The 27,852-nt window shown below is 43.5% G+C and overlaps 2 protein-coding genes across 2 annotated transcripts in view; both read left to right on the top strand.

Moving 5' to 3' along the window:
* The first annotated feature begins 42 nt into the window (after positions 1–42).
* Positions 43–6,393, top strand: TMEM38A (transmembrane protein 38A). The gene is made up of 6 exons (XM_010562196.1): positions 43–1,724; positions 2,096–2,252; positions 2,844–3,028; positions 3,659–3,746; positions 3,862–3,979; positions 4,289–6,393. The coding sequence occupies exons 2-6, from the start codon at positions 2,107–2,109 to the stop codon at positions 4,508–4,510; spliced, it is 759 nt and encodes a 252-aa protein (XP_010560498.1). The 5' UTR covers positions 43–1,724; positions 2,096–2,106; the 3' UTR covers positions 4,511–6,393.
* The window catches only part of SIN3B (SIN3 transcription regulator family member B), a 37,101-nt gene continuing 14,548 nt past the window's right edge, over positions 5,300–27,852 (top strand). The window contains 25 exon segments of the mRNA XM_010562307.1: positions 5,300–5,361; positions 6,435–6,519; positions 8,780–11,953; positions 13,856–14,223; positions 14,937–15,053; positions 16,650–16,889; positions 16,891–16,939; positions 17,336–18,608; positions 19,024–19,227; positions 19,408–19,567; positions 20,042–20,159; positions 20,632–20,796; positions 21,433–21,622; positions 21,985–22,133; positions 22,309–22,508; positions 22,645–22,807; positions 22,810–22,916; positions 23,237–23,327; positions 23,726–23,880; positions 24,571–24,844; positions 25,206–25,348; positions 25,350–25,769; positions 26,509–26,574; positions 26,576–26,621; positions 27,125–27,341. Coding sequence (XP_010560609.1) covers positions 14,071–14,223; positions 14,937–15,053; positions 16,650–16,889; positions 16,891–16,939; positions 17,336–18,608; positions 19,024–19,227; positions 19,408–19,567; positions 20,042–20,159; positions 20,632–20,796; positions 21,433–21,622; positions 21,985–22,133; positions 22,309–22,508; positions 22,645–22,807; positions 22,810–22,916; positions 23,237–23,327; positions 23,726–23,880; positions 24,571–24,844; positions 25,206–25,348; positions 25,350–25,769; positions 26,509–26,574; positions 26,576–26,621; positions 27,125–27,341 — 4,700 coding nt within the window. The 5' untranslated portion in view covers positions 5,300–5,361; positions 6,435–6,519; positions 8,780–11,953; positions 13,856–14,070.

The raw sequence follows: 27,852 nt of genomic DNA, 5'->3' as shown, positions 1-27,852 counted from the left end.
TGAAACCGCTTTTTAAGGGCGGTGAATGACATGGGGGCTGGACGTGCGTGTCGGGGAGCGGCAGTACCGCTGGGGTCGTGTTGTCCGAGGTATAAACCTGACGGGTTTTGTGCGCGGACAGGTAATCCTGCTCGGCACTCCTCGGTGTTCGCTGTCATCGGCCGCAGTGCCGCGCGGGTGGGAGGATTGAGGGCTCGCTGCGCTGCTTTTTCAGAGGTTCCGACACACGTGCCTAAATATAAAGCAGGAAAAAAACCCCAAGAACTAGGCAATCTGATTTTGGAAATTAATCTTGCATTTTATTTAAGATGGGATTCCAACCACATTGAAGTATTTAAGTCCAGTCACTTCTTTGCTGCTATCCCAGGACTTAGTCTAGTTGCTTGGCTTTTCTATTTTTGTGGCAATACTCTCCTCCTATTTATATACAAAAAGCCTGTAAGTAAAACCTTATTTCTTTCCCACCTTCCAGAACGTACCGTAATCTGTTCTCAGGCACCCTAACTGACCTTGCTTCATTTGTTCTCTTGGGTTTATCTTGTAGAGATCGATAGATCTGCATCTTGGCTTTCACTTTCTGCCCTGTTGGCAGTCTGACGGCGTCTTGGTCTTTTCCGAGTGCCATCTTCTCGATGTATTTTTGATAGCGTGTGCACTCTTCATGCTCTGTTTTTAATGGTTTCAGTGTAACTGCCTGATGACTGAGGGGAGAACAAAAATCTGCTCTGGTATGATTTTGAAATCCTCCAGTTGTCAGATCTCTGTGCTGTACAACCTGCATACTTGTTCTATTTAAACTCCATGTAAACAGAAGTGCTGGGGTTTCAAGGCCCGATCACTTACAGCTGTCTTCCAGCATTAAGTCCTGAACAGAACAGTTAACAGTTAACAACCCTTATGAAAACAGCTTTTAAAAATATGTAAGCCCAGTAATCCACTTGGGCTGGATAAGGCTCGGGTGGACTTTTCACTAGATTCCTACACTGCTTCATCCCACAGCTCCTACGCTGAAGATCAGTGTCTGTCCGGTTTCCTCCTCAGAGACAGCATGGCTTCACAGAGCCAAAGAAGAACAAGTGTTACTAAATTTAAGCCTCAAGCTAAACTTCAGGTTCCTATAGAACCAGCTTCCTATCGTGGCTGTGGCAGCTGTCTCACTTCCACTGTGTTTTCAGCTGGTTCAAATGCCTTTGAGGATGGAAGAGTCTGAGCAGTCAATAGTTTTAGCATATGCTGATTCATTTGCTACTATTTAAGGTAGGCCACTGTTAGTAACGTTGACATAACATTTTAGCATTCTCTCTTGACTGCCTATTACCGGCTTACTGCACAGAGTCTGGTATCTGAAAGGCTGCACAAAGGCCTCTGGAGCCATTTAAGGTGATGAAACCATCTTGCAGAATTGATGTTCCTGAGAGACTTCCTTGAAGAAGTACAGAGGTGGATGAAAATGGCTAGAGGAATTAAAAAAAAAGACAATAGAAGGTTGTGGGAGGAGACCATAATGTATTACCAAATAGTAACACTGTTTTAATACCTAGTTGTATTTTCAGAGGGCATTTCCAAACTACTACAGGAGCAGGGAAGAATCCTCAAATCCTCGTATTTCAAATAAAGATTAAAAATGACTGTTCTATTTTTACAGGTTATCTTATGAATGAAAGAGCTGAACAGATTGTTCATGAATTCTAGAGGGCACCTAGGTTGAAGCAATGGAGAGAATGGTACTAGTATGCATTTTATTTTTAGACTGTAAAAAGACATTGATTTCAAGAGAAAAAATGTTCTTTCTGATTGCAGTAAGTAGCAGCAGATACAGGAGATAAACTCTTAACCAGTTCATAAACGTCTAATGACTCAGTTCATTTGAAACCTTACGGGGGGCCTGCAAGCTGTGATCACAGATATCATTTCTTGACAATATCTGGTACTTGTTCAGGCTTCACAGAATACACATTTTTGTATTTTGGTTTACGAGCACTTTTCTTTGACTTATTTTGTTGGAGAACATGCACCATAGGCCTCTTTCTTAGAGGGTCTTGAAGTTTCTGCTTGTTTGCTGAATCCGCCTTCTTATTCAGAATTTGCTTCACAGGAGCTGTGGAGATGTCTCGTAAGAGCCCTTTTGCCTCCTGGCTTTGTGCTATGCTCCACTGCTTTGGAAGTTACATACTTGCCAATCTGTTACTTGGAGAACCGCCTATTGATTACTTCAGTAATAACTCCAGTGTCATCCTGGCCACAGCAGTCTGGTGAGTCTTTTGCACTTCACCTAATTTATTAAGCACGAGACACTGCCGGCTGTGTACGAAACCATCTGGGGTGAAGGGAGGTACTCTGTTTGTGTGACACACGTGTATTATCTTGCTTGGATTAACTGGGGAAAGAAAAGGTGGGGTGAGGTAGTCTTTGAGTCTTTTGTATTCCTAGATCTAGTTTCCAGTTTCTCTGACCAGTTGTCTAACGCTTTGATTATACGGGTTGGGTCCGGTCCAATCGCCAGGCGTTTCTATTCATAGCTGCCGCAGCTGAACTGTGGCCAAACCGCAAAAGCAGCATGCACTGCACCGATACCACTTAGAGTAGAGGAGTGGCACACACTGAAGATTTGGGGGCATTTTATTCATCATGTTAGTGAAATGTGCACAAATTAACCACAGTTACTGCAAGTTTAATTTCCTTGGTGCGTTTGGGTTGTATGTGCTTTTGCATGACAGAACCAGCATTTCCTTCTCCCTGACATAATTCAGGCTAACACCACAGTACTCTTAATCAATCCTCTCTATACGTCCCAGATCAGGACAAATAGATGCGTCCTTAAACTCTTTGTGGTTTTGTTCCAGGTATTTGATATTCTTCTGTCCCATGAACCTCTTCTACAAATGTGTTAGCTTTCTGCCTATGAAACTCATCTTTGTGGCAATGAAGGAGGTGGTCAGAGTTCGCAAAATTGCAGCTGGGGTCCACCACGCTCATCACCATTACCACCATGGGTGGTTCATTATGATGGCTACTGGATGGGTCAAAGGTGAAACATGAGATACTCTTAATGCAGCAGGGAGGCACCCAGCCCTGTGGGGAGGGATGGGAGAATCTGTAAGCGAAGCTTAAGGTGACATCGCTCAGTGCTGACCAGCAGGTGGGTTGGTGGATGTGGTCTGCTGGCTTCAATCAATCAAGTTCCCTAGAACACAGGTATTTATTCATACTTGCAGAATGGTTGTCAGTTGAGTCATCATCTAACTTTAATGGAGGCAAGAAGAACTGGAGTCACTATGAAATATGGGTGTAGAATTCTTTGTTCTTTCTCCTGTGTTCTACCGTCTCTGGCCTCACCTGTACCTTTTGGGGGGGTTTCTATCAGTGTTGAAACAGCCCAGTCAGTTTTCCTTTAGCTTTTGTTCGGAGCAAGCATTTGAGCATCAATAAACGGAACAGAGCCAAATGCTCTTTCCCTGCATCAGGAAACACTTTATAGAAAGTCTAGAAAGTGTTTGCCCTGCTCTGTTGTTCTAGGCTAACTTCTTTTACATTTGGGAAGAATGTCATGAACCTTTTGTTCCCCTTAGGTTATCCTTATCCCTTGGGGATCTAGAAAAAACAGCAGAGCTCTCTTCCGGTGTGGCAGTTCTAGCCGTTCACTTTTACTGTTTCACAGGTTCTGGTGTTGCCTTGATGTCTAACTTTGAGCAACTGCTGCGTGGGGTCTGGAAGCCAGAAACAAACGAAATTCTTCATATGTCCTTGTAAGTAGGTAGCCTGTAAATTCTCTTTCAGACCAAAAATGGAATTTAAAGAACCATTCAGGACTGGATGCAAATGATGCAAACCTCTTAGAAAACTTCTTTATTTCTCTTCTAGCCCTACAAAGGCTAGTCTGTATGGCACAATCCTCTTCACTCTGCAACAAACTCACTGGCTCCCTGTCTCTGAAGCCAACCTCATCTTCTTTTTCACCATGTTCATGATAGTTTGCAAGGTAAGTTTACAGCAGGTGTGCTGCTAACAGATCTACAGAGCCAGAGAAAAGGTACAGACTTAAACTGGGGGTGTTCACCTTCCTAAGCCACTGTCGAAGGCATTGGCTGTACATACCAGGAAAGATCTGCTCAGGAAATTATAGGCTAAATTCTCCATGATATAGGCACTATGGTAGAAGATCCTCGTGATATAGCCTTGAGTCATGTAACAATAGGGACTTTTATCTGGGGTAAGTGGAATGCTCCTTACTAGTTAGTATTTCATAGCTGATGTACATAACCTTTAAGTATTCACTGTTGCATGGCAGGTTTTCATGACGGCAACTCACTCTCACGCCTCGCCTTTTGCTCCAGTGGAAAGCTTCATCTGTCCAGTTTTCTTTGGCTCTGTTTCTAGTGGACACACTAGTCATCATCATGATCAGCATGGGGCCTCCCATGAGGTTTCCCATCCTCCGCCTCCTCCTGCAAAGTCAAAAGAGGAGCTAAATGAAGGCACAAGGAAACGGAAAGCAAAAAAAGCTGAATAAAAAAGCAGCCACACAGTAAATAGGCCAAGAAAATTCTTCCAGAGCTGAGTCTCAAAACCACCTGTGACCTCCTTTATTCTCCAGTCCTTCTCTCTCAGACTGCAGAGGAGAGGTGGAAGCCAGGACACTGCCAGGCAGGTCCCTGAATTTCACTTGTGCTGTCTGTGCTGCTGCTTGCTTCTTGGTCTCTGTCTCTCTATTCTGATCATATTTTCAGGGATTTGTAGATTTGTGCCAGGATGATAAGTGGGTGCCAGTTCCCAAGCTGTCAGCAATTATGATGCAGCATTTTCAATTGATGTAAAAATCTTTCACTGTGTTTATTTATGAATGGAGGTAATGGTTTGTGCTCCTGCAACTCCTAAGTTCCTTTGAGTTTTCATTGACTTTTTTTGATGTCTACCAAAGCAACAAAGTGTTTGGACACAATCAATGTGGAAATTGGATTTCATAGTCAAGGAAATTAAATGGTCTGATATGAGCCTGATCTAATTTTTCCTAGCTCCCACATCTGCCATACCTCCAATTCATGTGACATTTTATATGCAATAAGGACATTGACTCTGGTGTCCTAGCCAAACTCTGTTTCTCTCACCTAATTTCCCGCTGATTGTTAATGGATAGAACATTGTCACTTTCTTAACTAAGTCTGTGTCCGCAAGAGCTTTGAAGCTGTGAAATGCTCTGAGTGCTATGTATTGGTACTGTTATTATTCTAAACTGTTGTGTAGCGTTGCTGCACGTTGTTAATAATAGTGTGTCCCGCCTCAAACCTGATCATATTCAACTAGGGAAGAAGCATGGTTCTGGTTTGTTTGTAATCCAAGGGGATACAAGAAGGGTGTGTGAGTGTAAGTAAGTATTTATTACTATTTATTTATAATTGCCAGGGCATCTAATTCATGGACCTGAAACTGGCTTTTTTAAAACATTGCATCTTTATATAGAGAATTGGATACTTCTAAGTATGGTCCTAAGCCCACAGCTACGTGCTGGTTTGTGCTTGAAGCAGTGATTTTGGTGTGCTAAAGGACAGCCTGAACACTCTCACTGGATGCAGGAAGGAACATTTCCTATATTCTTAAATTCAGATATAAAGGCTGAAGAAGTAGATTTCACACCAGCTGATTAAAACTACTTTAAAGGACTAATAAAAGCACACGAGCTGAAGATACCGATTGTCCTTTGTGGGTCCCTTTTGGCCAAACTACTGGTCTGTGAAAGCAGCTTGTGCCCAATGAGTGAAGAAGAATATGAAATGCCTTGCATGGCTGAGGGAGGAGTCTGTCAGTTCATTCATGTTCTGCTTAGTGAATACTGGCTTTTAGACTAGTTTTAAGCTGTTCTTGTAACTGATTTTGTTCTTAAAAGTGTCATCATCCAAGGGCTGGGATCACTGTGGTGAAAATGGCATGCATGGGGATGTAGCCTTGGGCTTTCAGTTAAGCAGCATATTGTCATCCCTAGCAATAAGGTTTGCTGCTGTCATCTTGCAACCGGGAATATAAATAGGAGGGTTTAAGAAAAGCGTTCTTCATTTTGTTTTTTCTGTCCCTGTTCAAAATTGAAATTGACAGTTAATAAAAAAAAAAAAATTCTTGTATACAACCAGATGAAAGCCAGTACAAAAGGTCAAATGATTTGTGGGCTTGGGTTTTGACAGTGCCTTAATTTTGTGAGTTTCCCTCCCCTTCAGTAGAAAACAGGAATCCTGCCTGACAATACAACTGTCTGGTTTTGCAGATACTGGTCTACTGAAACCTGATGTATCACTAGCATGCACAAGACTGTAAATGTTTTATGAGATGTCTGATTCAAGGGGAATTTTGTTTTATAAAAGCTGTCAACAAATAAAAATTGTGAAGTGACTCTGATTGTCCACTGACACATGAAGAAATATGCGTCTTTCTTTTACTCTCACCAGTCTCAGAAGCCACACACTCCTTGATCTGCTTAAGCTCTCCCTGACCTGTTGACAAAATGATTCCAACTGGAGAGATCAAATTTTGATATGTCCTACAAGTATGCCTGAGCATGTTATAAGTGGAAACAATATGGTAAAAGGTCCATTGCTTTTGTTGTATTTGTAGTGTTGGCATCCAAGCAGACTTTCTGAGATTTCAGGGTGGGAAATAAGGAAACTAACTTCCTTTGGTGTTTATAGCAGTTGACTGTCTTTCCTTTTGTCACTATAAAAGGAAGGAGGACATTCACCTGGGACAGGTAAACATACACATGCACATAGAACCACGCACACAAAATTCTAGCATATTTATATGGATTTTCAGTATTTCTATTTAAAGCTGAAAAAAATCAAAATGCTTTGAATGAGGGTCAATGTTTATTTGGCAAGGTACTCTTAGCTGCTGCTCTCCTTTCTAAGTGCCAGAGTCCTTGCTCTTCAAAGTCTTTTGGACTGACTCAAATCATAGCTGCCTACCAAGAACAGACAGGAGAAATATTCCAAGAGATGTTAAAATTAAAGCTCTGTACACCTTCAAAGTACCTTATCTGGAATGGGATTAGTATTGAGAAGACAACTGTCATAAAGAAGAGTCACAAGTTCTATTTAGTGAAGCCTTTCATAGCGAGAGGTACAGAACCTTTCTTGAATTTCCATGGCTCAGCACTGGTAGTCTTTGGTACAATTCCAGACAGGCGTCCTTCATCCCAAGAAGCAAAGATGGATCTTTCAAAAAGCAGCACGCTTTAACCATTGCTGCTGGGACGCAGGGTTCTACAGAGCTGCTTCTACATTTCTGGGAAGCCATACTTCACCTGCACATACACTTCTTCCTTAAGACTCTTCTCCAACCAGAATGAAAATGGTAGCTGGGCATTTCCGTGAGGGATGGAGTAACTCGCTGCCATGGCACAGAGATGGGAGCAGTGAGGAAAACATGACACAGTCAATCTACCTGGCTCACTAAATGAGGACCTGTAAAGGGCTATTTATTTTCTGAAGGGTTTCTCTTGACTCCCCCCAGATCTAACTCTTGTCAAATGTTTATTAATACTCCTTAATTCATCAGAGCAGTGGAGAATATAAGTTGCATTGGAGTGTGGGATTTAAAGTCTCTGTGTGACCCAACCAATGGAAAAGTAGGTCAGTGCAAGCCTTATGCATATTTAAAAAAAAATCCAGAAAAAAGCATTAGAATGTTTCATGTGGCTTAACCTCTCCTGTGACATCCATTTCAGTGTTATCAATAAATTGTGCTCAGGACCTGGATGGAACAATACGTGAGCAGGCTGATAAGGGTAGGTATTTCAAGTGCTTTGAAAAATCCTACAATGTCTTATCAAGAGTCCCAGGCCATGCTGGCTGTGCAGAATGTTCTCGGCTTCGAACTCTGCTGCAGCACAGGGTAGGAGAGAAGCATGCCAGGGCTTAGATTTCCATGGGACAGACGTCATTCCCTCCAAAGATGTTCTGATCTGATAACTCCTGATACTAACTCTAGTGAGACATAGCTAAATTTAGCAATAGATTTAATCCTCAAAGAGGCCCTGGTTGCCTGATGGAAAAAGCAAAGTGTTTCAGTTGCTGCTCTCAGCATTTCTTGTTGATTGACAGGTTTCCCTTTTCTATTACACAGAGCGAGCCAAACCCAGTGTCTACAACTTTTTCATCATTGCAGATCAGCTTCACAGATACGGAAAGCTCTACAGCCCTTACTGTGTTTGTAGAAAAAACCCAAACCCACAGGATAATTTTACAGAAAACATTAATAATTCTTCACAGTAAATGAACTTAAGTAAAAAAAAATGGGAGGCCAAAGGAAAGAATTTCTATGCTGAAGAGCTTATGTGAGAAAGGGCAAAGCCAATACAATAGAGCGCCAAGCTAGAACAACCAGTGTTCTTGTTTTCCCCTTTTCCTGTTATTATTAATGGCAGTATGTACATTCTTCCACATTTTGTGCAAAGAGTAACCAAATTACATAATCCGGCTAAGCGGAAAGACCCAGGAGATAAAGATGGATGTTACCTTGGCCATGTCCTGAGCAACAGAGAAGTTGTTCCTTTTAACACTTGCCAGGTGATTAGCTGCCAAATGACTGCTTCTTCCTGCACCCTATTTCACAGCTGTATGGTGCTTTAAAGGTGTAAAGTGCTAGATCAGTGCTGAGAGTGTCAGTCCAAATAGCACACAGGACACACAGAAGCATTAAAAATTACAGCTTTATGCATTTCACAGTAGCACATCTTTATTTGAGCCCTTAGCTATAATTGTCTACTTTACGGTTCTTGTGCTATTCTTTAAAGGACCTAACTGGCTACTGTAAGACACAAGACGGAGGATTATATGGAAGGTAAGGCTGGTATAGCATGGCATTTCCTACGGCCTTGGATACCCAGCTTTTTACTGCAGCAACAATTTTTCTCTCAAGGTATTTTAGTTCTTTGCCAAAATAATGAGAAATCAGAACATACATCTATAAAAGATTTTCTAGAAAGCTCATAAAGATAGTTTGGATTTAGTATGAGCTCCTTCCATCTCTACTAGGAAGACAGGACACTGACAAAGCAAACTACTAACAGTGGAGAAAATATGCTATTGATACTGAAGCTGAGACAGTCACTCTGTACACAGAGGGTTCATTTTGCCTCTTTAGGATGCTCTTACTATCGGCCTCAAGGAGATCTGGTTTGTCCTGTGTGCCCATCCACTGTAAGGAAAGACCAATTAAAGGGGTTTGGATTTCATCAGACACAGTGTGGTTCTTACTTGGTAAACACCCACAAAATTACCTCCCAGCTAAGAATTTAATCCTGCTCTCATGTGGTCTGTGAGCAAGCTGTTGGGGGATGGATGATGGCTCATGGAACAGACAGACGGTGAGAAAACAAGTTCCCTATCATGCCAGAGCCCACGCTGCCATCGTGACTCACAGTTGCTACTCACTTCACCTCTGTGATGACATTTCTGACAAAAAGGAGATGTTGATAGCGCTAAGATCAACATTCATAATATCTTTGAGTCTGGTCTCTCTTCTACACTTGTGCATTTGCATCTTTCACACATTATCCCTAGAAAAAGTACCATTTATGATATTTTCTATCACGACCCTTATCTGCCAAAAGACAATTTGGGGAGGGAGTTTTTTAGAGAGCTTGTGAATGTAACCTTTTAGGAAGAATCAGTGTGAGATAGTGATTTCATCTTAGCTTTAGGGTACAGGTAGGCTACAGGCGTGGAATGCCGGAAAACAGGTCTGATATGTTTAGAGGCCTGAACATTTTTATAGCCTGAGGAAATCCAGAATGTCTCTGGAAAAGATTTGGTTGGTTGATTTTGTTTGGTTTTGATTTGCAAATTACAGAAAGCTCACCAGAAACCGTAACACACAGGCTGCATTCCTGCAGAAAGCAAGCTGCTGCTTTTCCAATTATTCCAGCCCCTGATGCTTCTCAATTGAGCTGGCAGATCTCGACTTTCCGAAAAAAGATCTGCTAGTTGGGGACTTCTGGTCCCACTGCAACCCACTGCTTAAATCAGTGAGTGAGCTAATTTTCTTCGATTTGTTAGTGACAAGAATTGATGTAATCAGTAACAATGACAGGTATATGCAGTGTGAGATGCACATAGCACGTCACAGATTGCAGTGCCTTGAAGAACAGTCTAAAAAGCCATGACTTTAGAGTCCTAATGTTGGCTTAAATTAGATTTAGAATAATGTAGGCTAAACCCTAATGTAGGCTCTCTGTAATGTTTGTCTCTTAAGGTAAGACGCTTCGTCTCCCTGGCTGTTTGATTTATGATAGATTAGGATGTCAGTTAATCTCTTCTTATTTGGCTAGATGACTGTGGAGATTAATCAAGTATTGTCTGCAAAAGGAGCCCATAAATACAGATTACTAATTTTTCTTTAATGATTCCTCTGTATGCCAGAGGGATACAGAGGGTGTACAGACAAGGGCAGACACCAGCCTCTTAAATCTCATTTCATGAGAGAAACAGAAAAAACACAGCAGCTGCTCTGGCTGATACTGGTTTTCTCTGACATGCTCAGTTCAGTTTCCTGGAAAAGGCAAAAAGTCACAGAAATAACGGATTATGGTCTCCTGTGAGAAAATAGGGAAGCAGAAAGTGGTTCCAAGTGAGTGAATCTGCTTGGCTGGTATAGCATCATCTCTGTTTTCACAGGACGTGGAGAGAGCAGCATTTCTAATGGGAAAAGCTATACTGAATAAATACAGAAACACATACTGAAACAAACTGAAATAGCAACATGCTGTGAATATTGGAAAACACACCAGCATGGAAGAAAGACATTGAAAAGCATGCTCTGTGAACATGAGATGGAGACACCTATTCTTTTAGGGTTTCTGTTGAGAGGTATGCACCAGTTATCTTTTCTCCCTCTGCATTCCAAGGGCGTTTGGGCAAAGATGTTATTTTTCTACTTGTTCTCCATTGACAGCTGCAGTTTCCTGCCTTTGAGCTCAACAGTTGACACTAAGGGCGAGCACTGCAGCAGCACGCACTGATCCCCTCGGGGTGGGATTAGCAGGTGGGTCATGGATGTTGTCCTGCACTATATAACACAAAACTAGGAGCAACAGCCAAACAGCTTCTGTCGCTGGAGTTCTACTGTTATCTGTAGTATCCTTTGGGAAATCTTTTTTCTTCTCTCTTTCTGATTTCTACCTACTCGCTGGTTTGGGTTTTTTTTATTATTAAATTTTTATTTCTCTCTTTTCCCATGTGCTGCTCTTTTGGGGATGGTACTCCAGTCCAAACATAGCCATAAAGTAGTAAGTACTTATTGTGCACAGTTTAAACGCCTTTTAGTAAATTCACTCTTGCACAGCCTGACAGAAGGCACATAGTGACAGGGCTTTGGCATACTCCCTGAGTATTAAGAAACCTGCTTTACATGCTGAGAGTGCCTGAACCATCCATGATACTAGTACTGGCAGACTTATGTGATGCTAAAATACTGAGACAATTATTTCTAAAATAGGGGAGGGTAGTGAACAAAGGGACCTCAAGTGTACAGCACCTGATAGGGAGCACATTTAGTGCTTTAGAAAGAGACCCTGGGGATTCTGCCCAAGTGACAAACACTGGTTGCTATAGAGATACCAGTCCTCTTCAAATACAGATGGATCGCTCCAGGATGCAGTGAAGTTTCACTGCATCTCAGTGGAGACAGTCAACCATATCCTACTGTTCCTGTCAAAGCAGCTGAAATTTTCCCAGGTTTTCCTTAAAAAAAGGAGCAAGCCAGCTTTCTGGAGAGAGGCACCACAGCGTGGTGTTCACTGCCATTAGTCATCTCCCCTCTAACGAGCAGTGTCTACTGAGGAGAGCTCAGGGAGTCGAGATAGCGGCATGAGCTTCAGTCCAGACATACGCCAGGATCTTCTCTGTGGGAAGATGGTTCCTCTTCCTTTCCAGCCTGGTCCAAATCTTCATCAGCTCAGTTTTTTCAGGTAAATAAGCTAAAAAGTCCTGAAGCTGCTGAATGCATCAGGCACTCCCTCTGCTAGAGTCTGCAAAGTGTTCGAATGTGGTTAGACTACTGTGCTTAGCAGAGACGCTGTAAGCTTGCAGCTTCATTTGAAAGTGAAGAGGCCTATGATCTGCTGCATTTTATATAGAGCTTTACTCTGCCACACCCAATTTGCACTTAGAACACGTCAGAGATGATGGCAGAATTCTGCATTAGTTGAGAAACTAATGGCATTTGCAGTAAAGCCAAATTCAGCCTAGGCACCACTGTGCAGTAATAGCTCAGGGCAATGCAATGCCTGTCTGCACACAAGACAGCAAAGTTTGCAGGCATTCTCAAAACCCTGGACAACACACATTTGATTCCCATCCACCACTGCAACAGCAAGAAATATTTGTGAAGAACTTCTCTTCTTGGGCAATATCCAAATATTTCCCACTTCCTCTGCCTACTGGGACAATTGCCAGACTGAACTCCTGAAGTGGTAACTGGCAGTAGGTAGTAGCAATGACTCAGATTTTCGGGAATTGCAAAACTCAGTTTCCCCTTCTGAAAATCATTCACCCTGTCTCCATTTTTAAATAAGAAAACACAGGCTTAGATAGGCTCTCAATTCCACAAGAAGTGCCTTCCAAAGAAAGAAAATACTGCAGCATCTCCTCCAGCAGGATGTAACGGGATGAATATGCTGTTTGGACAGTGAGGTGTTTCCAGTCTAAGCAGATAGGTCAGCATTTACAGAAACAGTTAGAGCTGCAGTTTCTGGAAGACATGCAAGAACTGCAGACAATCTAAAATTAGTGGGCATATAAGGACACAGCTAGTGTTAAGATTTTACCTACAACACCTGTCCAAGTTGTGGTAGACCTCATGTATTTTCAGGAACAGTTTTGGGATGAAGGATGTGACGTGACTGGATTTTCACCAAAAGACAGGGTTACAAGTTAAACCCACTCTTTCACTGTAAGGTCTGGAATTCATGTGGGCTGGAGTGTAAAGCAATACAAGGATTCCCCGTAACTACTGCAACCTTGGTGAGAGCTAATGAATTATTCCAGGGGTATTATACTGAGAGTGCTTGCTCCCTGTTGGACAGCAGTGCAGACATGGTAATTCCTAACCCAAGGGAGCTCCTTCCTCATCTGATGCTGGCACAGACTTCATTAGTGATCACTTTTCATTTCAAACAGTCCCAAGGAAAGCTGCAGATACAGCCATTCCCCGTCCTAATTTTAGCATTCCCTCTTGTACTACTTTAGCAGTACCCATGCAGTGCCATGAACCTTTACATAATTTGGGGGAAAGAATATCCCAGTTCTGAAGAAATTATAATCTCTCATAACAAAACATATGTAAGGAGAAAAATGTCCTTTATGTTCCCCATGTCTTTCAATTTTGCAGGTGTGAAAAGTATCCATGACCTGTGTATCAGTGAACAGGAGAGGGTACACAGCTGTGGGCGCTGGGAGTGAGCACTCATGCTTGCGTTTGTATGCATACATGCACTTACTTTTCTTCCTATTTGCTTTATCTTCTTAATTTATCTTAAATTTACCTAGTTTGTTGTTTGATTTAATTTGTGAATATGTCACTTAAAATGTGTCACAAAGATTTTTCTAGAAAGTGGTAATCTCTCTTGTAAAAAGCACAGCAGGGGAAGTGGCCATAAAAATTTCACAGACTTGACTCTGTATGAAAAGATTCCCTGTGGGTAGAATTGCCTTTTATTGTGGCTATTTATCACTGCTGAGATAGCCAACAGTGTGGCCAAGTGGTCTTAAAATAGGATGGAGGATTTGCCGCAGTAAGATGCAAGAAATATATTTTTCTGGATCAATGCTGCTGTATTGTGTTCTGTAACTATGCAATCCAAAATTTCCAGATCCAGAGTTTTCATATTAGCAAATAAAAACACAATGGGACAAGCCAGTACAGAACCTTGAAAACGCACTCACATTGGTAATGTAACATGGGCACAAGCCTGCAGACATCTGGAAACCACGGTTTCACAAGACTTCACCACAATGTCATCTATATGAAACTCAACATAGATTAGATGATAGCAATACGAACTGCATTTTCAGTGTAAGGTCTACAATGACAAGTACACAACCTGGCTCCAAATTCCTAACTTCTGTTGTGCTGCACAAATCCTTCCATGTGGACATAGCTACAGAAAGAGAGACCCTCCTGGAGAAAGCATACCCAGAAGCGCAGGCCTTCTGTCAGAAGCACGGCCTAATGTTTGAGGTAAATCACTTCTCTCCTGTCTATCCTGTCCAAAAGCCGTTAAAATATGTGTGATGGAGGAAGAAAAAACCCAAAATACTCATAGGTTTTCCACCTCCTTAGAAGCTGCCTAGGAGTCAAATACTGCTGTACCAATTTCCTATAACTTTTGTATTAAGTTCATTTGTATGCTTGACTTGTATGGATTTCAATGAAGAGTTAGGTGGCTAACCATCTTCAAGCACCTGGACATGAGAGTTTACATCATCCTTTTGTTTCTATATTCAATTGGAAAAAAAGCTCCATGTATAAATTCCACCGGATGTACTTCACGTGTAGTTGAACTAGTCCTAATTATACTAATTTGCATAGAGCTTCTAGCATAAAAGGAGCTATTGAAATGTTTGGGGTCCTTATCTTCTATGATAGAAGACAGGCTTGAAATGTTGGAGCAAATAACGTACAGTCTTGAGATTCCTTGTCCTGAAATATCAATTTGCTTACTTGGTCATCCATGGTCCGAATTCCTAAGCCCTTCAAAGGAGAAATCTCTACCAAGAGATTTTAAATATCTCGGTGTCTTTTGTAGAGTTCCAGTAATTAAAATAGTGTACCACTAGTGTTCATCCTGATCTAAAAATTAAACATGATAGAATGACTTAATTTTCCCATGTCACTGTTTTTGTGATAGTATTGACTAGACTAAGAATCTTAAAAGAAATATTTTTGTGCAGGTAATTGACTTGAGATGGGGTATTTCTGAGCTTGTAGACCCTGATCACAGAAACACACAACTCTCTCTGGAGGAAATTGAAGCCTGTCAGAAACTGTCAGCTGGTCCCACCTTCATCGTAAGTTCTAGCACTGCCGTGCATACTCAATTCCCAATGGCTAAAGTGAGACATAGAGAGCAGGCCACGTGCACTCAGAAGGTCTACTGGACAAGTAAGGTGGTTTTCAAAAGTAATTAGCCTGCCTGAGCAGCTTCACAAATCAGCTAGCAGATGGGGCTGAGATGTCAGTAACTGCCAGTAGTCCCTAAAAGACAAAAGGAGCCCTGACAGGCACGCACGTATAGTCCAGCCCTGAACACAGAGTCTCTTCAGAGCAGAAGATAACAGGGGCTGCGTGTATTAACTAGCAGATATAAGAGGCAGATGGAGACATAAGGCACATAAGGCAAGAAGCTCCAAGCTTGCTTCCTGCCCAATACCTCAATATTGAGGAGGTTTTCTCAGTAACTAAGGAATAAATACAAATTCCCCAGGCAAAGAACCAGAAACGAAAATGCCATAGCAACCACCAGGGACAGAGCAGGGTGTCACGCTGCAAGCTGATACCTGTTCCATGCTTCTGCAAATACTACTCAAATCCCTCCAATCACTCCTCTGAACCACTGAAAGCTCCCCACGGCAGCAGGCCACCTCAGCTTCCTTGAAGCACTTTGGTGACAGCCCCGAACAGAAACCCACACTCAGAACTTAAAGCCTTGCAGAAGGGGAGAGGAGTCTGACGCACCTGTAGAAGTGCCAGGTTGCTTCCTCAGATTGTTTTGGTTTTAGAAAGGGAGAAAAAAAGTTTTGCTGAACAAAGAGAATAAATATGCAGTCCCAGGGAGCATAATTGAAGCCACAAGTAAATAAATAACCAATTAAGTATTTGTGCAAGTTGTGCCTGATTTCCCTCGAGACACTTCCACCAGAGGCCCGCAATGGAAGGGCAGAGACCATGAGAGCTTCACCACAGCATTACTGCACCCAGGAGCTCACAATCGCTGAGCTCCCTGCAGCTCACACCTCTGCTAGCAGTGCTATATCGCATATGCAGATGGCACTAGTAGGCACTCAGGCAGTGTTTTCCTCGGACTGGTTCTCTGTGTGCCTAGATACCTCAGCAGAGCCAGCCACAAAGGTCTGACTACTCCCACTTGTCTTTACGCACCCCAGAAGGGCACTGCTCAAGCATTACACTGTGGGTTTGCACCCTAAGCTCATTCTGGCTGTTTTCAGACTGCATGGATACTGGATGCTGACACTTTTCAGGATCTCGCTCTTTCCCGGCCCAGCCTTCAGTCCTAATCAGACATCCCCAGACTCAGTCCCGTTCCCTTAGTTCTTCTCCACCCCAAAGACAGTCTTACAGCACCATTGGCCAAAGTCCCCAAACCAGTTCTGCTCTGTGCTTCCACTGCCTCACCTCCATCACTCTCCGCCCCTCTCAGACATATGGTAAAGGCCTGAGGAGCAGCTGCTGTAAAGCTGCTTCTCCCGGACCATGGGGCAGGCTGGGGCTCTGCCTGGCTGTCCCCATCCAACACAGAAGCCTCAACAGCGCTGTGATTACCAGCAAGTTTTCCGAGCAGCCCTCCCCGGCAATCCTAGGTGCTAAGGCAAGCAGCCAGTCCACCCCCCAGCTGTCACTGCAGAAGCCTTTTTTGCCTCTTGCAGGGACTTCTGGGAGACCACTGCGGGCACCAGACTGTGCCTCGGCTCATTGTGGAGAAGGAATTCGAGGCCCTAGCTCTGCAGCTGTCAGGGGACTCTACCCAGCTCATGACACAGTGGTACCGGCGGGACGAGAACACGCTGCCCACCTGCTATGTGCTGCAGCCGGCTGACAGGCAGGCCTGGCATTGCCTGGAGAGACGTCTGGCCTCAGCGCCGCGCGTGGCAGCCCAGAAAAGCAGAGAGGTGTGGGCTGCTCAGCCCAGAGCAGAGGCACTGCTACCACAAATCAGGTGTGTTCTGGCAGGGCTGTAATGTCCTTCTAACCAGAGCTGTCAGGGAGGATAGCTGTTTGTTTCTAGACAACACCAGATTGTATATAACAGGAAAGACGCAGGGAAGGAAGAGACTTGCTAACTATCTGCCATATCCCAAATCCTGAGGAGGGAGGTTGGTGCTGACTAGCAAACAATAATACACCAGACAGAAATGTTTCTCCTTTTTCTCCCAATGTCCCTGCCCACATCCAGAAGTATCCCTAGCTCAGAGGACATGGGCAATACTGACCTGCTAGCATCATGTGAAATAGAGAAGGACCAAAGGATGTCACATTAATGTTGATGGATGCCTTTTCATGTGTTCTGTTCTGAAACTGAATGCTCACACCTCCCCCCTTTTTTTTTTGGTAGCAATTGAATGGGAGATTGAACAGGGTCTCCTCAATACCCAGGAGAGCAACCCAGGGGCTTTCATATTCCTCAGAGAGGGTGAGGATTCCAACAGACAAATTGGGCAAGCAACAAACAGTGAGCTGTTAGAAGAGGAGGACAATCTGGACAGCGAAGCAAAACAGCTGCTCAGCGACCTTAAAGCAAAAATTGCAAGCCATTATCCCGAACACCTCAAAGTACACACACTGGCATACAGTAAAGACTCTGGGAACCCTCGGTGCAAGGAGAGTAATAAATACCTGAAACAACTTTGTGAGCAGTTCACTGCTGTCACTAATCACCAGGCTTTAGAGAATCTTCGATACTGAGGAGAGATCAGCGAGAAGCCAGGGTGACTTCTGCAGGAGCTGGGCCACCACACAGCTCTGTGCCTGAAGAACTGCAGATTTTTCTGTGGGAGGCAGAATTTATCAGATAGCATTTTTCACCGTATTAGGCAGAACAATGATAAAACCCACACAACCCTCACCCTTTATGGGCTGCCAGGCTGTGGAAAAACAGCTGTGATGTGCAAACTATCTGAGCGGGTGCAAGCTGTTTTAGGGCAAGACAGTGTAGTTGTGATTTGTTTGCTGGGGACATCCCAGCTCAGTTCTGCCATTCAGAGCCTGCTGAGGGATGTTTGTCTCCAAGTGTGTTTAGCATTTGATTTACCACCACCTCCAAGCCAGACCAAACAGGCTTGCAGTGATTTAGTCTTGTTCCTCAGTAAACTCCTCCTCACTGTCTCCCATTGTGGCACACAGACACTGATGGTGTTCCTTGACTCTGTGGAAAGATTACTTCCTAATGACGGTGCTCACACATTCTGCTGGCTCCCTACAGACTGCCCTCCAAAGGTTCACATCATCATTTCCATTTCCACAGCAGAGCCTGATACTCTGAAAGCTCTCCAACACGCTGTGTCTGAGGCTGAAGCATACTCTGAAGTAGGACCCTTATCCTGTGAGGAAGGCGAGGAGATGCTAGAGATGCTCTTAGCATCAGACACACGATGGCTAAGCCCAGCTCAAGGGGTCTATTTCTATCAGAGCTTCCCTAGTGGTGGGCAAGCCCTGCTCTTCAAGCTGGCCTTCCATGAGGCCAGAAAATGGTTATCTTACACTTCACCTTCAGAACTAGTAATTGCTAGCACAGCCCAGGATGCCACACACCGTCTGTGCGAGAGACTGGAAAAGTCACACGGCACAGTCCTTGTGGCTCACGTACTTGGCTATATTGCTTCCTCACGGTGAGTACTGCTGTATCTCTGATGTAACAGCCCATACCTCCTGCTGTTCATAGGGAATATGTCTAAATACAGCCAAACCCAATCAAAGCTCTCAGTTCTTTGAGCCTGTGAATGTGTTCATACATATATTTAGCAAGCATAACATTCCTCTCATACCTGGCAGCCTACCTAAAACATTGTCTTGAAGGGAGATGTTCTGGGATTACTTGGAAAAAGAAATCAATCTCCATGGCTTATGCAGTGTCTAAGCTCTCAGCTGAGACTGCCATGTGTGCATGTGAGCTAGTGAGATTTTTTGGTGACTAGTACTTCTGAACTGCCAGAGAAACCACTCACCCTCCCACTATGGATACCACTGTAAACAGTAAGGAGGAGGATAAATAATTTCCTTTTATATCTCACACTTCACTTGCAGAAATGGGCTGTCAGACACAGAGCTGAAGGACATTTTATCCCTTGACGATGAAGTTCTCTCAGAGATTCACCACTGTCACATTCCTTCAAGTAAACCTATCCTGCACCTTCTTCCTCTCCGCTGGGCACGGCTACACAGTGACATGGGAGAGTGCCTGGCAGAATGGAAGGCAGATGGCTTCACCCTTCTTTGCTCTGCACACAGGTACATTTAGAGAGCCGAGAATGAGAAGCCAAACCTCTGAGTATGGGATGTTCCCATCCTGGGCTTTCAGGCACCCTGCCTAGAGTCCTCCCCATTCTTAAACTCTGTCAGTGCTGAGATTAGAAAAAACCCAGCTCCAGCTCCCTGTTCCGGTACATCTATTACTTTTTCCCTTCCCAGGCAAATTGTTGAAAAGATGCAGATTCATTATTTATCAAAACAAGACCAAATCAAGAGGCATTTTCTCCTGGCAGATTTCTTCAAGGGGACTTGGAGCTGGGGAACGAAGAAACCTCTCACATTGCCACACCTTAGCAGGACTTTGAATGCTGACAGGAAGGTGAGGACTAACAGCAGGCATTTCCATACCTGTAAACTCTGGACCAGGGCTCTCTCTCTCCAGACTGTTGGACAGGGTCTGAAATCAGAAGATGATGAAAATAACAGTAAATAACACTATTCAGTGCGTTCAACAGTGACAAAGATATATATTGGTTTTTTTTAATAGGTATCTCTAACCAAGGAGCTCTAAAGTAATTTTACAAACTGTCACACAGTCTTCATATATGTAAAAGGCTACTGCAACAAGGAAGGAAGTCATTTATTATTCACATCTGCAGAAAGGCAGCCTGCCTTAGATTGTCGCAAGAGAAATTTAGAGTCATGAAAAACATTTCCTACTAACAGGAAAACAGTGAAAGTCCTGGAAGTGCTGTCTGGCATACCATGAGATAGCATCTAGCACTGAAGTTGTGAAAGCAAACACATTAATCCACACACCATGTCTCAAATCCACTGTTCTGGTTACTCCTAGGTAGCCCCTCAGCCACTCTGGTTCTCTGATACTGTTGCAAATCTGAGGAAGTTGAGTGAATTGCCATTTCATTTACTTAAAGCTGGATGAATTGAGGAGCTAAAACAGGATGTGCTGGGTAAGGCCTGGGCAAGAGGGAGTGCTCTGCAGAGGCATGCTTCATGCTTACAGCCACAGGTAAGAATCACAACCTTTTTGCACAGCATCAATAACCGCTGTGAGAAAGAAGCTCGAAAGAGAGAAATAAGCTGACTTTTATGAACTGTTATCCTAGAATTATCACCACAGTCCCTTAGTAGCTGAAAGAAATTATCTAGATCCTCCAAATGCTGAGAAGAAAACATATTAAAAAACATAACAAATTTTAAAAAAAGAAAATACACAGAGCATTTAAGAGGCTAAAGAAGGAACTGTGACAATGGGAGCCCTCCACTTCCTCAGCATATGAGTCCTAGTTCCACTGCTAGTGGCTGTAAATCCTTCTATTCCTTCCTTCCCCAAAAAAAGCATTTTTTAATCTCAGTTTTTTCAGAATAACTGTGCATTCTCAGGGCTGATATTCTCTGCTCTAATAGTGTTTCTTTCTGCAGGAAATATGAACTGGATCAGCTGTAAAATAATTGCCTCTGGAATAGAGAGTGTTGTTGATGACTTTGCCATGTGCACTGAATGCATCAGCTGTCCAGAACTACGCCTTGTGCAGGACATACTTCTCCTTTTCAAGCCTGCAGTCAGCAGTATACACAGCCCTGAAGGTAACAACTATGTCACAGTGACAGAGCATGACACAAATGTTTACCAGAAGAAAGAACTGAAGTTTTCCTTTCCAAGCAGTACTTTTCTGAGGAATTAAAACCAGTGACAAAATTCTCTGTTCTGGGATCCATCAAAAGACTCATAAATGCCTCATGCTGGTAGGGCCTTTGTATGGGAAGCTGAGGTTTCTTCTTTGCCAATAGACACTTTGTATATTTGATTAGAGCAGTTCACCACAACCAAAGTGCCTGTTGCCCCACGTCTAGTAGAAGTACCTGTTAGCTATTTGGATTCCCTTGCAGCTTTAAAGTTAACTAGAGGAGACGGCACACAGTGCTGCTCCTCTGTCCTCTCCTCAGAACACCCACTCCTCCCTCAGGGGAAAAATCCTGCCACACCACTACATTTCCCCATATTTTACACTGTAACCTTCCTTGTATTACTCAAGTGCCTGGCCAGAAAAGGCAGCTCAGTTCACTACATACTGCACATCACATAAAATACAACTATGGTAGCTCTCACAGGCCTACCAGAGTCATGTTCTAAAATGCTTTTTTGTCTCTGCCCTCTTAGGAGTGAGTATAATATACACAGAAATGTTGGCCAGGCTTCTTTTTTCGTGCCTTCTTACCCAGAGGTAATCGGGAAGCTGTGCCAGCAGTGTCTAAGCTGGTGCAGTGTCTGTCCCTATCCTGTTCTCATTCCACTGTGTGGATTTCTCCAGCCACCTGGTGGGGCCCTACATAGAACGCTCACCAGATTCCTCAAAGGTAGGATTAGTCCTGGGGGCAGATACAGCCCAAGAATATATCTAATCATCCATCTGTAATGAATGAGATCCAAGAAACATAATAAATAAACAGAGCAAGAAGGAGAGAACATCTATTTATGTAGAGATACAGTTTTGCCTGTGAGCTTACACAAAGGCAGGACAAAGGTCCATTTGCCTTTGTGCTCAGTCATGCACCAGTCCCATTTGCAATTGCTTCCACAAATGAGGAAAAAGTGGGTCATTTTGTCATCAAGACAACAAAAGCACACACTGACCTAGATATGTCTGAGGGAACCTAATCTTGCTCTTGGCATAGACTATGGGGTTCAGGCAGTATAGGGGGGTTCCAGTTGGGGAAACATAGCATATTAACAATCTCAAAATGTCTCTTTTCTGTCTGTGGTATAAAGAACAGCCTTTCCTCTTTGTGTCTCATGGTAGGTGTCACAGTGATAGCACTTAGTTCTGATTACCGGCTGCTGGTGGCAGGTTCCCACGATGGCTCAACGCTTGTCTGGAATATGGAAGTTTTTGAGATGCTGCACACCCTTCCTGAGCACTCTGGTGAGCCTTCTCCACTTTTTATGGTTGGAAAGCTCTTTTCATGTCGAAAAGAGCTCTGACAGCTTGGCAATCCTTGAGCTGTAGGCACACAGACACCTCCCAGCTGCCAGCATTCTCCCAATTGCTGAAAGCACTGAGAATCCCTCATTTTGTGAATCCTCGTCTTATTTTATAGCTGAGGTGAGGTGTGTGAAAGTGTTTGGAAAAGGAACCTGTGCTGTTTTAGCTGCCATCGATCACACTCTGCGCATCTGGAATTTGATTTCTGGCAGAGCAAAGTTTATCATCCAGGATACACATATCGAAGAACAGCCCTCACATCACCCTCATGTGGATGAGGGGCATATGATTGTATATTCTTCCTCAGATACAAAGGTATGGCCAGTCTTTAACTCAAAGCATGCTGAAGGAACAAGAACTTTAGAAGTTACAGTACCAATCACAAAGGTTGTAGACATAAAAGCTAGCTCAGTCCCTGCTAGTGCTATCTCTTTTGCCACCTCTTTATTAGGTCAATGCTTGGCACCTGGAGACAGCAGAACTCATCTTCCAGATTTCTGGAGAGGCATCAGATGCATGGATGTGTTCTGCAGTGTTCAGCCCAAGGCTGGTGATTATGACTGTGTCTGAAGGAGGAATGCTGAGTCTGTATAACAGCAACACTGGCGAGCTGAGATCAAATGTCAGCTATCAGGGCTACAGGAAGAAACACCAACATCCAGTGTTCTGATCCAGAAGCAAGGGAAGATGATAGTGGGATTTAGCGGGGGATCTCTATCCATGGTACACATCTATCTGTTCAACTTTCTTACAATATTTCTTGTATTTTCTTACAATATCCAGAGGTCTACTGAGCCAGACAACAGATCTGGTAACCAATGGGCCTTCCTTCTCCATTCTGAATAGAGCATCCTCCTCAGAATTCCATATCCTAGTTCCTAAGTGAACAAGCATAACACTTTCTATCCTGCTGCACTTCATAGCTTTGCCCAATACCATGTGGCCAAATTAAATGTCACTGCTAATCCATACTCTTTCCTTCAGGAGAAAGGCAGCTCAGCTATCCTAACTTCACGTCTTATTCTTGCCTTATTTTTGTGCAGATCTCTTCTGATGGAAACAGTCTGCTAGAGAAGCTTCCTGGAAGGGTTCGCTTTGCGATGATGTCAGAAGATGAGTCTATTCTTGCTGCAGGTTCAACAGCACCCATTCCTTAGGAAAGTGTTGGTAATAGCTGCTCTCCCACATGCCAAGTGTCCTTTAAAAGGGGTCAGCATGTGGTATTTCCCATTAGCCTGGCCTTATTTAACTATTGTGCTTAAGGGGGTAACAAAGATTGGGTAAAACTCTCTTCGTGAGGAGTCAGAACATTTCCTGTGTACCAGGAGTCCTTTCTCAAGGGAATAAGTGAGATGTCAGTAGTGAAAAGGACTTAAACTGGCATGATTATTTTTTACAGTTTCTAAGCTACCGTTTGGGCTTACCTTTAAAGAAATATAGGAATTAAATCATATGCATAAGGACATGGTGTTGAAGGGGATTAGAGACTTCCTCAGCTCAAAAAATCAGTAACTAACATTTTCTTGTTTTAGGCTTTGAGGAGTATGTGCGAGTGTACCTGGCAAATCCAAAGGGATTCCACAGGGTCCTACCGGCAGATTTGAAACATGAAGGAGTGGTTCATACAGCTGTTATCTCTGCTGGCAACAGCATTATTGTTACTGGTTCTCAGGCTGCATCTATCCAAGTAGGGAGGGAGGAAAGCTGGGCATCTTCCCAATCAGAAGCATCTCTTACAGATCCGGCTTACAGAATATGCCCCTGAGCCAGTAAAAGGGTCGTCTTGATCCCTAGCAACCTGTCTGGGGGCTGGATTTGCAGTTCTGAGCATGTTTCTAGTACTGCCACACTTCTAAAAAGAAGATGACCATTGACCCTTCCTCTTCATTGCTTCAAGCCTTTCTGTTCTTTTATTTTTGACACTGAATGGAGAGCACTTTATCAGTTCAGGGGGCAAGCCTCAAGCCAGTGTATGCCTGAGGCCTGAAATACTATTTCATTTCTGAAATATTTTAAGTTTGAACTCCTAAAACCTGCCTTGTTACCCATCTGTGAGCAGGAGCCAGATGGAATACACATCTGGAGCACCATGTCTTGCCAAAGAAAGAGGTAAACAGCCAGAACAGTCCAAAATGTGCAGAATCTAATTAGGCATCTTTCAGAGCAAAGGAAGCAAGTGGGCTGAATGGCTCCAGGTGCTTCAAACATTTGTTTTAGAGTAAGAATGCAATGTTTTGCCTTCTAGTATTAAGATGTTATTCTTTGACTTATGTTTCTGTACAAGTTAGTTAAGGTATATTCTTCTACCTTTTAAATAGGACTAAGGAAAAAGTCCTTTTTTTGGACTGATGACTTCTCCCCCCCCAACTTTTCCCAGGTGTGGAGTTTATTAAACCAGGGGTTGCTTACTGACACACTGGATGGCATGGGAGCATTGGTAACACTCTTAGACCTGTGTGACTGCACTTTGGTTTCTGCCTCCCACAGCGCACCTTATCTAGGAGTGTAGAACCTCATTTACAATCATCGGCAGAAAACCTTGGCACCTGTCCCAAATACAGGCTGCACTGCACTGTCCTATGGGGGGAACTATGTCTATTTTCCCCAACCTGAAGACACACAGAAAGTCATCATCTGGAACACCACAGAAGGTGAACTGCATCTCAGAAATACTGCATTAAATTAAGTCTGCATGTAGGGTAGGATAGAAACAAAACAACTCACAGACGCAGCAAAGGCAGGGTTAGCTTTCTGAGCATATGACAAGCATAGTCTGCTCCTTTCTGCTTTTTCTGAGCATGAAATTTGTTTCAGGCTTGGAGAGCTTTTTCATCTCGTCTCCAAAGTTTTTGTCTAGAATAGCTTATTATTATGACATGGGAAAACTGGAAATGTGAATAATATGCAAAATATTTCACAAATAAAGAAGCCAATCATGAGACCCATCTGAGGGAAGACATTCACGTGCAGTTGGAATAAGAACAGTCTTGCCGATTTCCTTCTGTTTTACAGGTGAAGTGCGTGACACACTGGACACCTCTGCCCAAGTGAGATGCCTGGAAATAGCTGAACAAAACCAGCTCATTTTCATAGGGCTTGTATCTGGAACAGTCCTTGTCTTTTCACTGAACTCCAGGCAGGATGTAGCATGCATCCCCACCTCCAGAGTCACAGAAACCAGTCAACGACATGGCAATCAACAAACAGGAAAAGCAGCCATAGCTTGCCGTAGCATATGATGATTTAGTCCTTGTGCTGGATATTATGCCTGCAGATCCATGCCCAGTGATCGACAGGCCCACCTACACCTTTAAAACTCAGATCCCTGGCTCTCTGATTTCTCACGTGGCTGTCCTTGCAGATTACAGAGTCCTCTACGGCATGACTAGCGGGGACTTATTCCTTTACGACTGCCCTCAGGCCCAAGTGTTTCCTTTGGAAGGTCACAGAAGCCAGATCTTCTGTCTGGAAAGCAGCCACGGAGAGCAGCAAGCACTCAGTGGATCTGAAGATTCCCTGCAGCGTCTCTGGGACTTGGAGTTCTGTCAGCAGGAACACAAGATGTGCTATTACAAGGTACTACCGTGGTAAGACAGTATCAATAGTCAATTACTGCCCTGAGCTGTCAGGGAGGATCTAACTGACAGGATTCCCAGCTCTTAAAGAGAATACCCAGATCCTGTACACAGCTGTTCAAACTGACAGGCAGCAAGCTATTCTCAGCACCTAGGTCTGATTTTAAAGCATCCTTACATCTAGATACACTATCAAGGGGTCAATGCTGTCTAAGTGAATGAGTACTGTTAACACCACTCTGACACTAAACGCAGGTCATAGGAGTTATTTATCTACAGCTTATTACTGCTCATTTAGCTGGTGTAAGCTAGAAGACACAAATCAGTGAAGAGAATGAGACTTCTCAAGTTAACAATAGCAACAGAAGGGGTAAATTGGGCCAGTTCAGCAGCATCCAGTAGGGGGGAAAAAAATGATGGTGGAGGCTGGATCACTGCTGTTACTCTTTTACCTGACAATACACTATGGACACGTCTGAGCTACTCCTTTCCATAGGTGGAATAATGGGGTTTTGTACAGTCATACTAGGCTCTCTTTCCTGCACAGCTATAGAGTGCTTCACAAGCTAGGGGCTTTATTTTGTGATACCTCCCATCCTCCTTCCAGGATCACTCTTGTAAAAATCTTTACTTATTACCTCTATTCTTAACCATTGAATAACAACTGAATATTTTAAGGCATCTTCACTTCAACCTGTATTTATCAGCATAACAATCTCATTCTAACCACCCATTTTCAGCCCACATCTCTCCTGAGAGGCATTTGCTGTGCTTGCTTCTCAAAAGATGATAAGTACTTGTACACTGACTGGGTCGCTGGATCAGTTCATTACAGTCTGGGATGTTGCAAATGGTAAGTAATTGTGAAATGCTAGCAACAACAAGAAAGTCTGTACTCCCTGCTGTACTAAATAGGCTTGTAGCATCCTTCATGTTGCAAGGAGGGAAACATGCCATACAGCAACAGTTTGTACAAGTATCAGAACAGAGGCTGGAATACCAAATCCAGAGGTAACATATTCGCATTGTGACTGGAAGCTGCAATTGCAAGACTACTGTTGGAGTATTCCAGCACACAGCAGAGAAATACATTCTGGGTTCAAATACCAGCAGCGAGTTTAAGGGCAAAGCAAGAAAGGTTTCTGTAAGTTTCCATTATGCAAATCTTCTATAATGCTTTAAGGAGAAACAAGCAGCACGGCTGCCTTTTTCCCCTCTCCTCCTTGCTCTTCTATGTGACCCAATTTTACTGCATTCAAATTGTCTGGTGACAAGGGACCATTTGAGGGAAGTGGCATATTTTAAGTCCAATCCTACTACACAGTAAATGCTTTATTCTGAGCTTGGTTTCCACAGGTGCCTTGCTGGCTGTACAGTGTGTACACACAACTGCTAACAGAATTGTACCAACTGCAGATGGATTTGTTGCAATAACAAAAGTTGGTTATATAATTTGCAAGAAGTTTCACTGTCCTAAGACCATCCCTGCTCGGTATAATCCACTCCAGAACATTGTGGCAACGGGTATGGTAAAATCCAGAAAGAAAGACAGGGAAAACTCAAGCAAGCAACAGTACAACCAAGGAAATTCTTCTGGGAGCCTGATTCATACCAGCAAACTCTCTCAAATCTGTTCAGTGATGTAAAAAGCAAAGATGAATACAATAAACCAGCATAAACACCCAGGACTGAGTTTGCAGGTTTCTCTTTCTATCCTTTTGCCTCAGTGTCTCAGAATTACAATATTAAACATTGCTGAAAACTCCCTCTCTGTGGTTGTTCAGAGTCTATTGATACTTTTGCACAACGCCACTGCTGTTGCGTACCATTCGTAACCACTTAAGGAAGGTAAATAAGGAAGGAAAAAAAAAACCGGACCCTAAACTCACACTTTATCCAACCGCACCAGAGCAGGCACCAGAACTCAGCCTGCCCCCTTGCTCGCAGCCCACCCGGCTCTCGCCACTGCGGCCTGCCCGCGCCCCACCTCGGCTCTCCCCCTCCCGCGAAGGCCACCCGTTCCCGGCACAGAAACACCGGATTTTGGGGCCGCCGTTACCCCCTTAGGGGTTCGGCTCCAGGCC

The sequence above is a fragment of the Haliaeetus leucocephalus genome, unplaced genomic scaffold (genome assembly GCF_000737465.1).
Source record: "Haliaeetus leucocephalus isolate CR32 unplaced genomic scaffold, Haliaeetus_leucocephalus-4.0 Scaffold157, whole genome shotgun sequence".
Taxonomy (NCBI): Eukaryota; Metazoa; Chordata; class Aves; order Accipitriformes; family Accipitridae; genus Haliaeetus; species Haliaeetus leucocephalus.
The sequence above is the reverse complement of the archived record's forward strand: the minus strand, read 5'-3'. Positions and strand labels throughout refer to the sequence as shown.

Excerpts from the sequence above, each read along its gene's own strand:
- TMEM38A (XM_010562196.1), top strand. The coding sequence starts at position 2,107 with ATGTCTCGTAAGAGCCCTTTTGCCTCCTGGCTTTGTGCTATGCTCCAC. Across the intron at positions 3,747-3,861 it reads GAAATTCTTCATATGTCCTT|CCCTACAAAGGCTAGTCTGT; the intron begins GTAAGTAGGTAG and ends TTTCTCTTCTAG. Across the intron at positions 3,980-4,288 it reads TGTTCATGATAGTTTGCAAG|GTTTTCATGACGGCAACTCA; the intron begins GTAAGTTTACAG and ends GTTGCATGGCAG.